General features: G+C 36.4%; 2 protein-coding genes across 2 annotated transcripts in view; one reads left to right on the top strand and one right to left on the bottom strand.

The window, feature by feature from the left end:
- The window catches only part of LOC126470724 (integral membrane protein GPR155), a 165,541-nt gene extending 160,154 nt beyond the window's left edge, over nucleotides 1-5,387 (bottom strand). The window contains exon 1 of the mRNA XM_050098727.1: nucleotides 5,284-5,387. Within this exon, the coding sequence (XP_049954684.1) occupies nucleotides 5,284-5,285 (2 nt within the window). The 5' untranslated portion in view covers nucleotides 5,286-5,387. The remainder of the gene's footprint in view (nucleotides 1-5,283) is intronic.
- Nucleotides 5,388-5,717: 330 nt separating this feature from the next.
- The window catches only part of LOC126469849 (uncharacterized), a 40,188-nt gene continuing 30,535 nt past the window's right edge, over nucleotides 5,718-15,370 (top strand). The window contains exon 1 of the mRNA XM_050097149.1: nucleotides 5,718-5,890. Coding sequence (XP_049953106.1) covers nucleotides 5,824-5,890 — 67 coding nt within the window. The 5' untranslated portion in view covers nucleotides 5,718-5,823. The remainder of the gene's footprint in view (nucleotides 5,891-15,370) is intronic.

Genomic DNA, 15,370 nt, shown 5'->3' with positions numbered 1-15,370 from the left:
CACCTACCCCTACCCCTACCCCCATCCTGCTATCCCTCCACATCCCTGCCCCACATGCCTTCTTACCCCCTCCCCCCTCCCCCAATCACCACATACTCCAATGTGTGTGTGTGTGTGTGTGTGTGTGTGTGTGTGTGTGTGTGTGTGTGTGTGTGTGTGTGTTTTTCATAGTATCCTTTTATGTTTGTTGGAAAGCTATGCATAATATGTTGGAGCTAGTGAGCTATCATAGTTGAGATGCATTTGATAGCTTTATCATCTGCTACAATAGGATGGTTGCCTTTGCATAATTTAGATAGTAGATTAAAGTCAGAGTAGTATGTGTCAGGAGGGGTAAGGTGTTATACAGAGGCATTTGTTGGATCTTGTGGAGGTCCTAGTGTCTTCTCACATTTCTGTAGTTCAGTCTGAATGGAAGGAATGGAGTTTCTATGACTTCACAATACGCTCTGATTAATTTTTCTGAAAAATATTACCATTTTCATGAGTGAAAACTGTCTATCATTTATGAATAGGCCTGGAGGTAAGATGATGTTCTTTTTGTGAAACACTACTGAAAAATTTTAGAGAATGGGCATTGGCAACAGACTGCAGAACAATAAAATTCTATTACCACTAACATACATCTCGTATAAGAAGCATGAAGACAAGACAATAGAATTTAGGTGCATGTCTGAAAGAACAGACACTGTTGATGATCCACAGCTGTACAAAATATTTCGGAATTAATTCACTGACTGTAAATTCCTTTACATCAGCTGTATTAGGTATACTATCCAATAATGACATATGAAAATTTGTGTCAGAGCAGGACTCAAACCCACATTTCCATTTTTTGCAAGCAGCCGCCTTAACTACTTCCACTATCTGTGCACACTGCCCAGAGTGACCCAATCTTCTATATGTCACACTGTCTACATCCTTTTGTTGTAGTCCACCGGTCTGGCACAGATTTTCATATACCACTGTTGGGTAGTATAGTTATACCTCATGCGGATGTCAAGGAATTCACAGTCTGTAAATTAATTTTGAAAGGGAAGAGAAATCAGGGCTCGTAAGAAAGTATATAGACAGGCACTTTTCCCTCGCTCAGTTTGCAAGTGGAACTGGAAAGAGAATGATTAGTAGTGCTACAAGACACCTTCTACCATGGGCTGTATGGTGACTTGTGAATTACGTATGTACTTGTTGATTTCAAAACAGTGTAGTACAGCAGTATATTACAAATACACTAGCAGCGTCAATGAATGAGAGCAGTAAGTAGGCCTAGTACAAAATTCTAGTTCCTCTTGTTATTTATTTTATATTTTTGTGGTAGAATGTCAAATGATGATACGAACAAAAATATATGCCACCAATCACGTTATGATAGAATGTCAGAGAGTTAAAAAAGGAAATATTAAACTTCACGTTATGATAGAATGTCAGAGAGTTAAAAAAGGAAATATCAAACTTTTGTTCATTTTCACAACCATCCAATATTGTTTCAAAGAAAAGTCAATTGCTGCTAAAAGAAATTTCTGTGCAAACAGCACTACTTAGTATTCCATTTCAGTGTATTACAGCACCATAACACAATTAAAATGATCTAAGGTATCCTACAGTGAATATATTCCCAATACAAATGAAACGATTTCTACTTGAATTTGAAAAACTGTTGTTAGCCATTAAACCCTCAATTTTTCTTGAAGTCTTAGTGATAATGTCAATTACAGGACAACTTTATAATTCTAATTAAGGATGGGTTCACAAGACTCAGATTGTTCCATTGCCTTGTGTTCCCTGAATGGGTGCAGCTGTTAAACATCTTCATGTTCTCAACCCCAAATCTCATACACAAGTAGATATACTGCAATGATAGAGTACCAGTATTCTCCTCGGTGAATAGAGGCATACATGAGCTTCATAAATTAGTACCATGTATTGCATGGCTGGTTCAATTTTTGCCTTAAAATTTTCTCTGTGCATAAAATGAAGGCAGACAAAGAAATAAGTTTCCATTATCACTGGTGCTACCTTTGAGCAATATTTTAATTGCTACGATAAGCTTGTGCAAGATGTTACAATTATTCACTTTCACAAAAACTTACAATCTACCTCCAGTCCAATAAATCTGGTGTCTCCTTCTTAGTTAAACATAGCATCTTTGTATGAAAGCTGAGTGTTTGTGCGCACAAACTGACGTGTAAAAAACATGAGGTACTGTTTTGGGTCAATGGAAGCATCAGATTCCATCTGAATGCTTTGACCCATGACATAATGGTATTGTGGCATGTGATGACATTACGCCATGGAGTTTTTGAGTTGGTTGTGTTTGTAGATGTCGTGTTGTTTTATTGTTCGGTGCCCTCTGGTGGTGGATGTGGACGTGCTGAGTTTAACATGTGGTACTGGGTTCATATGAGTTTTAGTTGTCATCGTGCTAATGTGGTTTTAAGTTTAGGTAGTTGGTATGGTAACATAGGTTGAGGAAGTGTTTTCAGTGAGCTAGTAAGGTTTTTTTTCTCTTTCTTTATGTGTTTGGCATTTTTGTTAGGTCTGATTAGTTTGATGTTTTTTGTGCAGAAAGAAGTCTGATTTTTTTAATCGCCTTTTTGTTAGGTACGTACATGACAGTAAAGTTCATGAGTGTATCATTATGTACTGAGATGGGTGATAATATGATGTCTGTCAAACAGTTTCTGCAAATGTTTGGACTTATTTCTGAATATGTTAGGTGTCACGTCCGTGGCAACAGCATAAGGTTGGCGAGACAGTTCCAGCGGCTTGGGCCAGAGACATATATATGTGGCATTGTCCGTGTGTGTGTGTGTGTGTGTGTGTGTGTGTGTGTGTGTGTGTGTGTGTGTGTGTGTGTGTGTGTGTGTGCACGCTCTGTTTTGGTTTCATTCTATAGTAATTATAAAATTATGTTGTTGTATATATTTATGGTAGGTAAGTTGCGGTTTAATTGGTGTAGTGAATATAGGGTATTTGGGTTTTTGAGTTGTTGGGGTTTTGGTTCCACTTTTCATAGTTGTAGATGTTGGTTTTTTGTTATCGACAGCTGTGGTTGAGTTATATAGGTCAAGGGAAATCTTTTATTCTACTTTTTGGGGTTGTAGATGCCGGTTTTTGGTATCTGTACCTGTGGTTGAGTTATATAGGTCAAAGACAGTGTCCAATTCCTACGGTTTTGTTGGTGTAGCAGAATTCTGTAATTTTTTTTATATATTATTTGTTTTGGGATGGGGCAGTGTTCTTTTATTCTTGTATATTTATCTTGTCCACACCCTAAACCCCAATTTTTGATAGTTGTCCGGTTAGTTTTATTTTAATTTTGGAGTGAGGCATTATTGTGTCATTTTTATTTGTGTTCTTGTTTGTTGGCATGTTTATGTAGTGATGTCAATGTCATCATTTTGTATAAGCTGCAAGTAGCTGTTTCCAGCATACTGATGATTTCATGGGTCAAAGCACAAGGGTGGAATCGGACACTGCAATTAAGAGTCAGCCTGTTAGTTGTGAGCTAAGTGTAGCTAATTCCCAGAACCACTATCAGCAGATTCACAGGGCTTATATGATACGGAAACTAGTTAAATGTCCTGGATCTAATTCCATATGTTCCAAATTACTGTAGGCCACACAGTAAAAAGATATCCAGTGACCAAAGTATTTTATCTACACAGTACACTGTCTCATGTTAGAAGGGGTACATGGCAAGGTCAGCGTCACTTCACTACAACTGTAAATAATGATCATGGTTACAATATATACAACTGTACAGCATTATATGTAGGAGGGCTAAAAAGGCTACAGAGAAATACATGCTAAACCAGAATCACAATTAACACCACATTGCCACACTGCATATAAGATTGAAAAAAAGAAACAAAATTTAAAGCTTGTTGTTAGTAAGTTTTTGTAAACCAACTTGGTGCAGCAAGGAATATATATTAAAGTTTGTATGATTGAACATTGTCAAATGGAGGTGGTGTAAATGGAACCATTGAATAGCACAATATATGCCAAGAGCTTTGACCAACGACACACTCAATCAGTGAAGCAACCATGAGGTCATACAATCACATATATTATAACCATAAGAGTATTGGAACCCCACAAGGATACAGGTGTTTTGGGCAGGAATATTTTTTCCACAGTGAGCAGGAATTTTTATTGGGAATGTAAATATGGGTCAACTGAACCTACCAATATTAGATATCACTTTCATCCCATGACAATGATGATGGGATGTGACGTCATATTTGCACAAACAGAAAGAGAACAGAACAATGGCTGTATTTCTTTTGTGTCTATATTAGTGCTCGGAATATGGATTGTGGGAGCAGACTTATCTGTAGCATAGCTCACAACCTAGGTTATATTGGAAGGTGACAGTTTTGTTATGAGTTGGTGAAGCCAATGATCATGACTGCGAAATTTTAGAAATGCGGAGATATTCACCTCTAGCATAGCTCAAGGTCTAGGCTATGCAGGAAAGTAGCCTGACAGTAATTGGTAAAGCATGATCAAAATACAATTAATCCATACGCTATACCACAGATAACTCTGTCACAACAACAATCATTTTTAAAAAGTGCTTGTTTTTGTGACACATTTCTTGGCTTCATCAACACACAAACTGTCACATGCCCATCTCACCCAGACCTCATATAATGACATCACTGGCAAATGCAAGATGACTGTAATGTAAACTTCAATACATTTTAAAATACACAACACCTAGTGTGCATGTATATGGAATAGATTAATGCTGCATGAAGTTTTAAATAAACTGAGAATGTAATGTATTTGTGACAGAAGTTGTCAGCAGTAATTAATATTAATATTTTCTATGAGTACAATACCACAGTGCAAAATGACCACAGGAAAAACAAACAAACAAATGTAACTGTATAACAGGCAGATAGTGTGGGCATGGTCCATCGAACACACAAACAACACAATTATAAATTAAGATAGAACCATTAAAGTGTCAGAATGTAAACTTCATATGGGTCAGTGCTGTATCTACCTTTTAAAAAAACTATAGTTACACTTGCTTGGTGTAGTGAAAATAATGAGTATACATGCAACACAACACATAACTAGTATAAAAAAGCAATTACTTTTGTTTGAAGAAATAGTACATCTTTACTAAAGGAATGGGAATCTGAGTTAGTCAAATGTGTAAACACGGTCTGTTCCCAGGGGGGAGGGGGGGGGGGTGGAAGACGGCCGGTGGGGGGGGGGGGGTGGAGGGGGGGGGGGCAGAGAAAGAACAACGAAGTTTCAACTCACATGACACTTGCCCAGATGTTTCTCAAAAACCTATGCCTAGCCTGCTACCTTCCTTAAGAAGTAAGACCTCGAAGTCACTTAGTCTTCCGAATAATAGATGTTTTCCTGACATGAGGCAGATATCAAGAACTCTAACGCTTTGTTGGTGCCACAAAACACTTGATCGACATTAAAATATCTTAAATGCACCACTAACAACTGCGGTGTCGCGAGGAATAAAATTCACCAATATATTTTTAATAGTAAACAATTCAATTTGCCTCACGACAGTTTTGATAACTTCACCTACCCCCCATACCTCAATACTGCAGCCGGAGTGCAGCGTCAATCAAAACATTTGCATGTGACAGCTCGAACCAAAGATTATCTTGACGACCCTAGAGCTGTACCTTGATCTAACCGCGTATGTTGGCGCCACTGGAGATGTATGATGTTTATAGTTACAGATACAAAGGATTGGCCGGTGGATAACCGGTGTATGTTGTATGTGTGTAGTTGATAGACGTCAAGTCAGAAGAGCGGTGTAGAAGGGGAAGCAAAATGTTTGCGATTGTGTTTTACGCAGCTCTGTTATTTGCTACCACAGACTCTGCTGTTATATTTTTTGGTATGTTATTACTGAAGTTTTTCAGGGGCAAAGTTTAGCAAGTAACGAATTTTTGTATGGCGGGATGTGTAATTATACGGTAATCGTTATTGCCTTAGGAATCACTACACTTGTTTCATAATATGAAATTGCTTTAGCCATCGCAGCTGTAAGTTCTTATTACAGATTTGGTAACTTGGAGAGTAATTTGTAGTGAAGTAAGCAGCTTTGCAGTAGTGGTATTAAAACATCGCGGCTTTCCAATGTTGCACACTATAATTTCGAAGGGAGCCAGAGAGATAGTGTCTCCATTGTGACCAGTAGTTATCAGTGAAAATTTGATGACTTCAGTTATGACTGTTGAGTACTTGTAGGCCTAGTTCGTATCAGCCTATATAGTTTTCTATTGCTGTTATCACTCAGTTAATATTCTCGCGTCATCATTGTAAAATGACGGCGAGTCCGTAACCCCAACGAATCTCAAAAATAAAACAAAATATAATATTTAATCACTTGGCAATAAGTTATTTGTAATGAAGCAGCTTTGGTATTATCTTGAAGTCTTTATTTGATGCGTAATATGTTATGTCTGCAGAGTTTTTGGCTTAGAGTATTGTGAAATTACCGCCCCTCCCAAATTCAAGAACATCTTGTAGAAAGCTGTTCAAGGAACTTTGTATTCTAACCACTGCTTCTCAGTATATTTATTCCTTAATGAAATTTGTTGCAAGTAATACATCTCTATTTCCAACCAATAGCTCAGTACACTAGGTATAAGAAAAATCTATGAAAAGGCCTAAAATCACTTAGGCCTACCTTGGTCCTAAAAGGGCTCCAATATTCTGGAACACACATTTTTAATAAACCATTAAAAACTTGGTTTCAGATAAAGCACGGTTTAAACAGAGTTTGAAAGACTTTTTTATAGGCAACTCGTTCTACGCCATAGGTGAATATCTTAACAGAGACTGTTAAATCAGCTTAAGTAAAAATATCTGTTACATTTCAGTTTTGACAACACTTGGTCACAACAGTCAAGATTAGGTATTCCGCATATGATAAATTTATTAAGAGTGGATAAAAGTCTTTCATTCTGACAGTGTGTTAATTCTGTAGTATTAGCTGTCGCAGTTTATTGCATTGTATTAACTTGTTTTCAAGTATCTCCTGACAAATGATCAGAGTAGCAAGTGTTATATGCAAATGTCTTATATTATACTTTGACATGTTCCACACCAACGAGAATCTCTCATTTTTTGGGTCTATGCAATGAAAACTGAATTTAATCCCAGAAATCTTGATTATGGGGCAGACTTACATGTATCGTGACCCGAAGTCTAGGTTAGCTTGGCAGGTAATAACGTGATCATAAGGAAGCTATGCGTCAGTATAAAGCTACTGGAAAAACTCTTAATTTGTTGGTGGAATATTTTTAAAACTTATGATTTTAGTTAAAGCATTAAATGAGGTCCGTGTCCTTCACCCCCGCCCCCCTTCCCAGGGATTGTCGTGTAATGTTAATAATGGTAGCATTTTTGCATCACATGAACAAACTGCCAAAAGTAAACACAGCTTCCAAGTACTTATATTTGCTGTGCTTTATTGCAACCATTCGACAATTTCTTACGTCAGGTTGTTATGGAGAAGTGTGTCAGTGCTATCCCAGTGTTTGAATAAGTGACATTTCAGCTGCCAAGAGCTGCTGGCAAAAAACATTCATTAACAACCAGTTCTGGTCTTCATATCATATTCAGGAATCTGAAACATATTTACAGCAGCCTACATGGCAATACATACTCTGTTGAGTCACTGTAAGTGAAAATTTTGGGCCTGATTATAAGAATAGACAAAGTTTGACAGTTGACACAGAATGGCATTTTATGTTATTTGCTGCCACAGTAATGTCATGTAGGCTGTTGGAAATAACATTACACACACAGAGATCAAACTGGTCTTCAAATAAGTAATTTGTCAGCAGTTCTTGATGGCTGAAATGACATTTTTCAAATATATATAAGCTGTACAAAGTATCCCAGTGTGTTCAGTATTCAGGTTAATTATGCACTGTGTTTATTTGCATCTCTGCCATTTATAAGTCTCTTCTGCCTTCAAAACACCATTTTTGTGTCACATTATTCACTTTCATGTTCTTATACTGAAGTTACAGAGCCCATTGTTCTCAGTTTAATGAAACATGCTTAAAAACAAATAAGGATAAAATACACCTTATGCATATACCAGAAAATATGTAAATTAAAATTAATATCAAAGTAAGTGATAATACATTCCATAAGAAACAAACTCCCCGACTTAAAGAGAAGATGAACGGAGTGGTGTGTAATTAGTTAAAGAACAGATGTCCTGTAAAGACAGGTGATTATAATATCTGTGTAACTGTCCATCCAAAACGGACTTTATGGAGTGCATGGAAAATCTGTTTTATTTATTTACATGTCGATTTCTGTAGGACCTAATTGAGAAGCAAATCTCAAAGGTCATGGAACGAGTCAGTACATGAAATTACAACATAAAAGTAATAACAGATAAAATGTTTATGAACCCAAAAAAAGTCAATCCATAAGTTTAAGTAAACAGAATCTCCAATATAACGAAGAATCAGCTTAATTTTTCAAGGAACTTCTCGCCAGGAGTGACCCACGAGGAAACTCTTCAGTTTCAGTTTGAAAGTGTGTGGATTACTGCTAAGATTTTTTAATTCTTGTGGCAGCTTATTGAAAATGGATGCAGCAGTATACTGCACACCTTTCTGCACAAGAGTTCTGTTGAGTATTAACTGGGTGAAAGCTGCTTATTCATGGTTGTAAGTTTGATATTGTTAACAAGAAATGACAGTAAAGAATATGTATATTGAGGGGCCAGTGTCAAAATATCCAGACAAGTGAACATGGATCGACAAGAGGTTTGCGAACTTACACCGCTTATTGCCCAAACTGCCAGTTTGAGCCAAAAATATCCTTTTAGAATAGGAAGAGTTACCCCAAAATTTAATACCGTATGACATAAGCGAATGAAAATGAGCAAAGTAGACTAATTTTCATGTCAAACAATCACTTACTCTGGACAGTATTCTAATAGTAAAAATGGCAGCATTTAAGTCAATGAACAAAATCCTGGACATGGGCTTTCTATGACAGTTTACTATCTATCTGAACACCTAGAAATTTCAACTGTTCGGTTTCACTAATCATATGCCAATTCTGTGAAATTGAAAGATCGGGTTTTGTTGAACTGTGTGTTAGAAATTGTAAAAACTGAGTCTTTTTGTGATTTATTGTTTGTTCATTTTCTACAAGCCATGAACTGCACTATTTGAAACTGATCTGAGCCAGTGTTGCACACAGTGTCCTTTACTACCAAGCTAGTGTCATCAGCAAAACAAATATTTTAGAGTTATCCGTAATACTAGAGGGCACATCACTTATATAAATAAGGAACAGGAGTGTCCGTAACACTGATTACTGCGCCCCCCTCCCCCCCCCCCCCTCCATTTGACCATACACCATTCAGACCCCACATCACCACCACTCTAAACACTGCGAATAATGACCTTTTGCTGTCTGTTGTTAAAGTATGAGTTAAACCAACTGTGATTTACTCCCAGTATTCCATAATGGTCCAACTTGTGGAACAATGTTTTGTGATCAACACAAACAAACACCTTAGTTAAATCAAGAAATATGCCTAGTGTCAAAACCTTTTCTTTAATCCATCCAGTACCTCGCAGAGAAAAGAGAATATAGCATTTTCAGTTGTTAAACGACTTCTAAAGCCGAACTGTACATTTGATAGTAAATCGTGTGATATAAAATGTTAGAGTTATCCTTACATACTCGGCCTTTTCAATTACGTTAGCAAACACTGATGGCATAGAAATAGATCTAAAATTGTCTACATTATACCTTTCTCCCTTTTTATAATGTGACTCTACTACTGAGCACTTTAATCATTCAGGAAACTGACCATTCCTAAAGGAAAAATTACAAATGTGGCTAAACACAGGGCTAACATGTGCAGCACAGTACTTTAATATTCTGCTAGGCACTCCATCATATCCACGAGAGTCCTTACTCTTCAGTGATTTAATTATTGTCTATATCACAGAGGAGTATTTCAGACATCGGTCCCAGAAAGCCATTATCCATGAGAGTTATACAATTCCCTGTAGAAACTAATTTTTTAATTTAATTCACTAGCAATGCTCAGAAAATGATTGTTAAATACTGTACATATATCTGATTTATCAGTAACATAAGTATTTTTATTATGAACTGACTGTGTCGTCAACCTTGTGCTGCTGACCAGACACTTCCTTCACAACTGTCCATATGGTTTTAATTTTACCCTGTGAATTATCTATTCTATTTGCATAGCACATACTCTTTGCCTTCCTGATAACATTTCTAAGCACCTTACAATACTATTTGTAATGGGCCACTGTAGCTTGATTGTGACTACGTCTAACATTGTGATGTAATTCCCATTTTGTTCTACATGATATCCTTATCCCACTAGTCAATACCGGGCTGCCTTTTACTGCTAGTAAAATGAATGTTCTAATGGAAAGCAACTCTCAAAGAGCATGAGGAACATGTTAAGGAAAGCATTGTATTTATCATCTAAGTTATCAGCACTGTAGACATCCTACCACTCTTGTTCTTTGACGAGGTTTAAAAAACTCGCTATTGCTGTTGGATTAACTTTCTGAAATAGTTCGTGATTACATGTGACATTTGCTTGACTGCAGAAACCTTTTAGTGTTAAAATTTGTGCATCATGGTCTGATTCACCCTTCTACTAACAGAATGCCCATCTAGAAATGAAGAATAAATAAAAATATTGTCAATGGCTGTGCTACTGTTCCCCTGCACCTTAGTTGGAGAAAATACAGTCTGCATCAGATCGTATGAATTTAGGAGATCTATCAACATCCTTTTTCTTCCACAATCATATACAAAATTAATATTGAAATCACAACATATCACTAATTTCTGGTACTTGCTAAAAGGTTCATTTCATTTAAAATCACCCAAATTAAAGAAATCTCGTTGTCATCATGTCACAGGTATTTGAGAAAATTTGATGTAAGAAAGTACATAAATAGAAAGTGATAAAATAAATTTTTTTAGATCAAAACTTAGTCAGGGGGGCCATTTTGAAATGTCTGGCATTTTCTCCATCTGGTGTCAGTACAAATGGTAGGTTGAAAGCTTTTAACTACTATAACTCCCTTATTTATAAATCGATTTTATTCAATTTGTTGTCATTAGAAAGATAAAAGGACCAACTATCACTAAACTATAAAAATGCTGCAACTGTGCATATAAATATGTGCAAATCTGTAATTAAAGCCACTTTTCAAAAAAAAAATTTTTTTACAAACTTCATGAATTTTTTTCATCAAAATCACAAGTTTCACCATTTTAAATTTTGTCTCAAAGAATTCCTGTAGTCATACATTTCAACATTAAAAAAATCAGAAGGGCGTTTATTCTGTTTAATCATTTAAAAGAGAAAGAATATAAATAATAATATACAAGTTTCATTTTGTGACTCTTACCTAGTGGTCACAAATTATGATCAGTTCTCATAAAACACATTCATAAAACTCTAAAAAGCATTCATTCTTTCAAACAAATTTTCAATGGACAATATTATGTCTGATTCAAAAGTATATAAACAACTAGTACTTGTGGTTGCACTAGGAGCAGGCAAAGTCATTAAAATGTTTTCATAAGGTATCCAGCAAACATCAGTGTGAAGTGGCCGTGAATAACTTGAGGAAGGGCTACTTGGACTCATGAACTTGACTTTTGCATCTCTGTGCGCTTCACTTATCTCTAGAATTTTTCCAAGCCACCACTGATTATCGTAGATAGCTGTGGCACATGTTTCTTCTTTAATTGTGTTAGAGGCAGTGTTTTGAATTCGAAAAGGAACTTGAATGAATTTAGTAGATGATGAAACACACTTTATCAGCAACTTATTTTCATTCAGTGGTTTGAAAAAGTGACAACCCAGGAATGGTAGAACCAGTCTCATATTGTTTGTGACATGGATGCTGTAAATTTGCTCTTGTTGCTAAACATTTAATAGTACCATCAACTCCATCACGTGCATATTTGTAATGAGTAGTGACAAAAAAAATTCCATTCTGCAGTTACTCCATGATCTTGCTTGTGATGGCACAAATTTAAACAGTTCTTTAAGTTTTTATATTGTGCAGAACTGCCATCACTGAAGTACATAACACGTTGGGTGTGTGGTAATTGTTCCAATACATAAGTTAGAGCAGTCTTCTGGAATACATAGAATGTGTTTGTATCATTCTGCAAACAGTCACTTATACAACACAATTACATTGACTTAATGCAATCATCTGTTTTTAAAGTACACCACAAAAGGACGAAGGGTGACTTGAATGTTCTGCCAGTGAAATCCTTGTGCAGCATCCTGAAGCAAACAGGTATAGTTTTCTGCAAAATCCACTATGATGCATGTAGTATCAGGGAGGGTTTCTTTGCTTGATTTGAAGTAGTGACTCAGATTTTGATACATATGATGTGTTAAGTTTTGAAGTTTTTGCATGAGATACTCGACAAATTCATCGGTTGTCTTCATTAATGTCTCGTGTAGGTCGATCAGTTTGGATCCATTGTTTGAATACAACATTGTTACAATCTTGTAAGGACTCCACCTCCATTAAAACATTCCACAGTTCATATTCGTCAGGACACCAAGAACAGCAATGCAGCATGCACTCCTCATTTCCCAGATTGCACACAAGTTTCTTAGAAGTTCAGTGTACGATTCTTTCACATGTGCAGCATGCATTAACAGTTTTACATTTTGGTGTTACATGCATACACATACAGTTATGCAGTCCACAACTGTTTACAGTAACACATTCTTTTGGCCTAAGTTCACAAAATTTAGTAAAGCCAATTTTATCTTCAGGGTATTTTTCTCTGAAAGCTAAGTATACATCTTTCAGATTATGCAAATTTAGTCTTTTTGTCTTATACACTCTTTTGCCATTTCTGAAGGGGTGACTTATATCATCTTCACAGTAAAAATTCTGGACACGTTTTTTCACATCCGTACCTATTCTGTTTCCCACTTTATAACTCCCTTTTGACAAAATACCATCTTCTTTTAGCAATACCCTAGATTTCTTTACCATGTATTCGGTAGTGTTAAAAAACATTTGGATTTTTTCTGTACTCCATGAAGCTGGTGCTAAGGTAAGTATTTGTAGTTTTTCTTTAACAGAACTTCTGCTGAATTTCTCTAAGTTTTTGCATTAAATTATTACTCTGTACATTCAGCACTGCCCGTTTCTTCAGACACATTTTTCACTGGAACATGTAGCACTTCTGATGTTGTTTGCTGGATTTTTAAAGCTAAGTGACGAGACTTGGATCGAATGTATTCTGGACGCCTGTCTGGTGCTCTCTTGGTAACCTTAAATGGTGAAATTTCAAGTAATTCACAACTTTCATTAAGTTTTGAAGAGCTGTAGATGGATCTGGTGTGTATTCTTGATCTTCAACTTCACATTCATCCATCCCTGGAAGGTCATCCCCCATAGGAGATAAAATGTCCTTACGGCATGTTATGCACAGCTTGGTACCTGGGATAAGTCCAAGGGTTTTATATTTCCTTTCCATGGTTAAAGAAATAGGTTTCAAAGATTTCTTAGCAGTCTTTTCATCATCCTTCTTAAAAGGGTCACAGCAAATTCTTTGTCTTCAAATGTTCCCAAATACAGCCTTTTGTGAGAAGAACAAACTCTCTCAATATTTTCACAGGTGCTTCTTAGCTTCAATAATTCAATATCAGCTTGATTCAAGCTTGACATATCTTTATTTTTATTTATTTATTTATTTATTTATTGTTCTGTGGGACCAAATTAAGAAGTCTCCATGGTCATGGAACAAGTCGATACATGAAATTACAACACGATAGTAGAAACAGATAAAATGAAATATAAGAAACATATTCAGGCGACAATTCGTAAGTTTAAAAAAAGAAAATCAACAATGTAACACTGAAATTTGCTTAATGTTTCAGCTCTTCCAGGAGCTCCTCGACAGAATAGGAGGAGTGAGCCATGAGGAAACTCTTCAGTTTAGACATAAGTGTTTGGGCTACTGCTGAGATTTTTGAGGTCTTGTGGTAGCTTATTGAAAATGGATACAGCAGAATACTGCACTGCTTTCTGCACAAGAATCAAGGAAGTGCATTCCACATCCAGATTGGATTTCTGCCTAGTATTAACTGGGTGAAAGCTGCTAACTCTTGGTAATAAGCTAATATTGCTAACAACAAACGACATTAAAGAAAATATATACTGTGAGGGCAATGTCAGAATTCCCAGACTATTGAATAGCGGTCGACAAGACGTTCTCGAACTTACACCACACACAGCTCGAACAGCCCGTTTTTGAGCCAAAAATACCCTTTTTGAATCAGAAGAATTACCCCAAAAAATAATACCATATGACATAAGCGTATGAAAATATGCGAAGTAGACTACTTTTCGTGTTGAAGTGTCACTTATTTCAGATAGTGTTCTAATGGTAAATAAAGCAGCATTTAGCCTCTGAACGAGATCCTGGACATGGGCTTTCCACAACAGCTTACTATCTATCCGAACGCCTAGGAACTTTAACTGTTCCGTCTCACTTATAAATATGCCCGTTCTGTCTGATCAAAATATCGGTTCTTGTTGAATTGTGAGTTAGAAACTGTAAAAACTGAGTCTTACTGTGATTTAGCATCAAATTATTTTCCACAAGCCACAAACTTATTTCATGAACTACATTATTTGATACTGTTTCAATATTACACACAAGATCCTTCACTACCAAGCTGGTGTCATCAGCAAACAGAAATATTTTTGAATCACCTGTAATACAAGAAGGCATATCATTTATATAAATAAGAAACAGCAGTGGCCCCAGCACCGACCCTTGGGGAACACCCCACTTAACAGTGCCCCATTGGGACTGAACATCACTACCACTCTCAATATCCATGAGAGTTCTTGGTCTTTAGTGATTTAATTATTAACTCAATTTCCCTCTTGTCAGTATCATGGAGGAGCATTTCAGGTAACAGTCTCGGAACACTTTTTTCTAAGAGCGCTATACCATTCCCTGTTGGGACTAGGTTTCTATTTAGTTCACCTGTTATATTCAGAAAGTGATTATTAAATACTGTACATATATGCGACTTATCAGTAACACGGACATTCCCACTACGCACTGATCCTATATCCTCGACCTGTCTCTGCAGAGCAGCAATTTCCTTTACGACTGACCATATGGTTTTAATTTTATCCTGAGGCTTAGCTATTCTATCTACATACCACATACTTTCTGCCATCCTAATAACATTTTTAAGCACCTTACAATACTGTTTGTAATGGGCTGCTGCATTTAGATTTTGACTGTTTCTAACGTTTTGATATAATTGCCA

Source organism: Schistocerca serialis, chromosome 3, assembly GCF_023864345.2.
Source record: "Schistocerca serialis cubense isolate TAMUIC-IGC-003099 chromosome 3, iqSchSeri2.2, whole genome shotgun sequence".
Classification (NCBI taxonomy): Eukaryota; Metazoa; Arthropoda; class Insecta; order Orthoptera; family Acrididae; genus Schistocerca; species Schistocerca serialis.
Note: the sequence above shows the minus strand (reverse complement) of the source record. Positions and strands in the feature narration are given on the sequence as shown.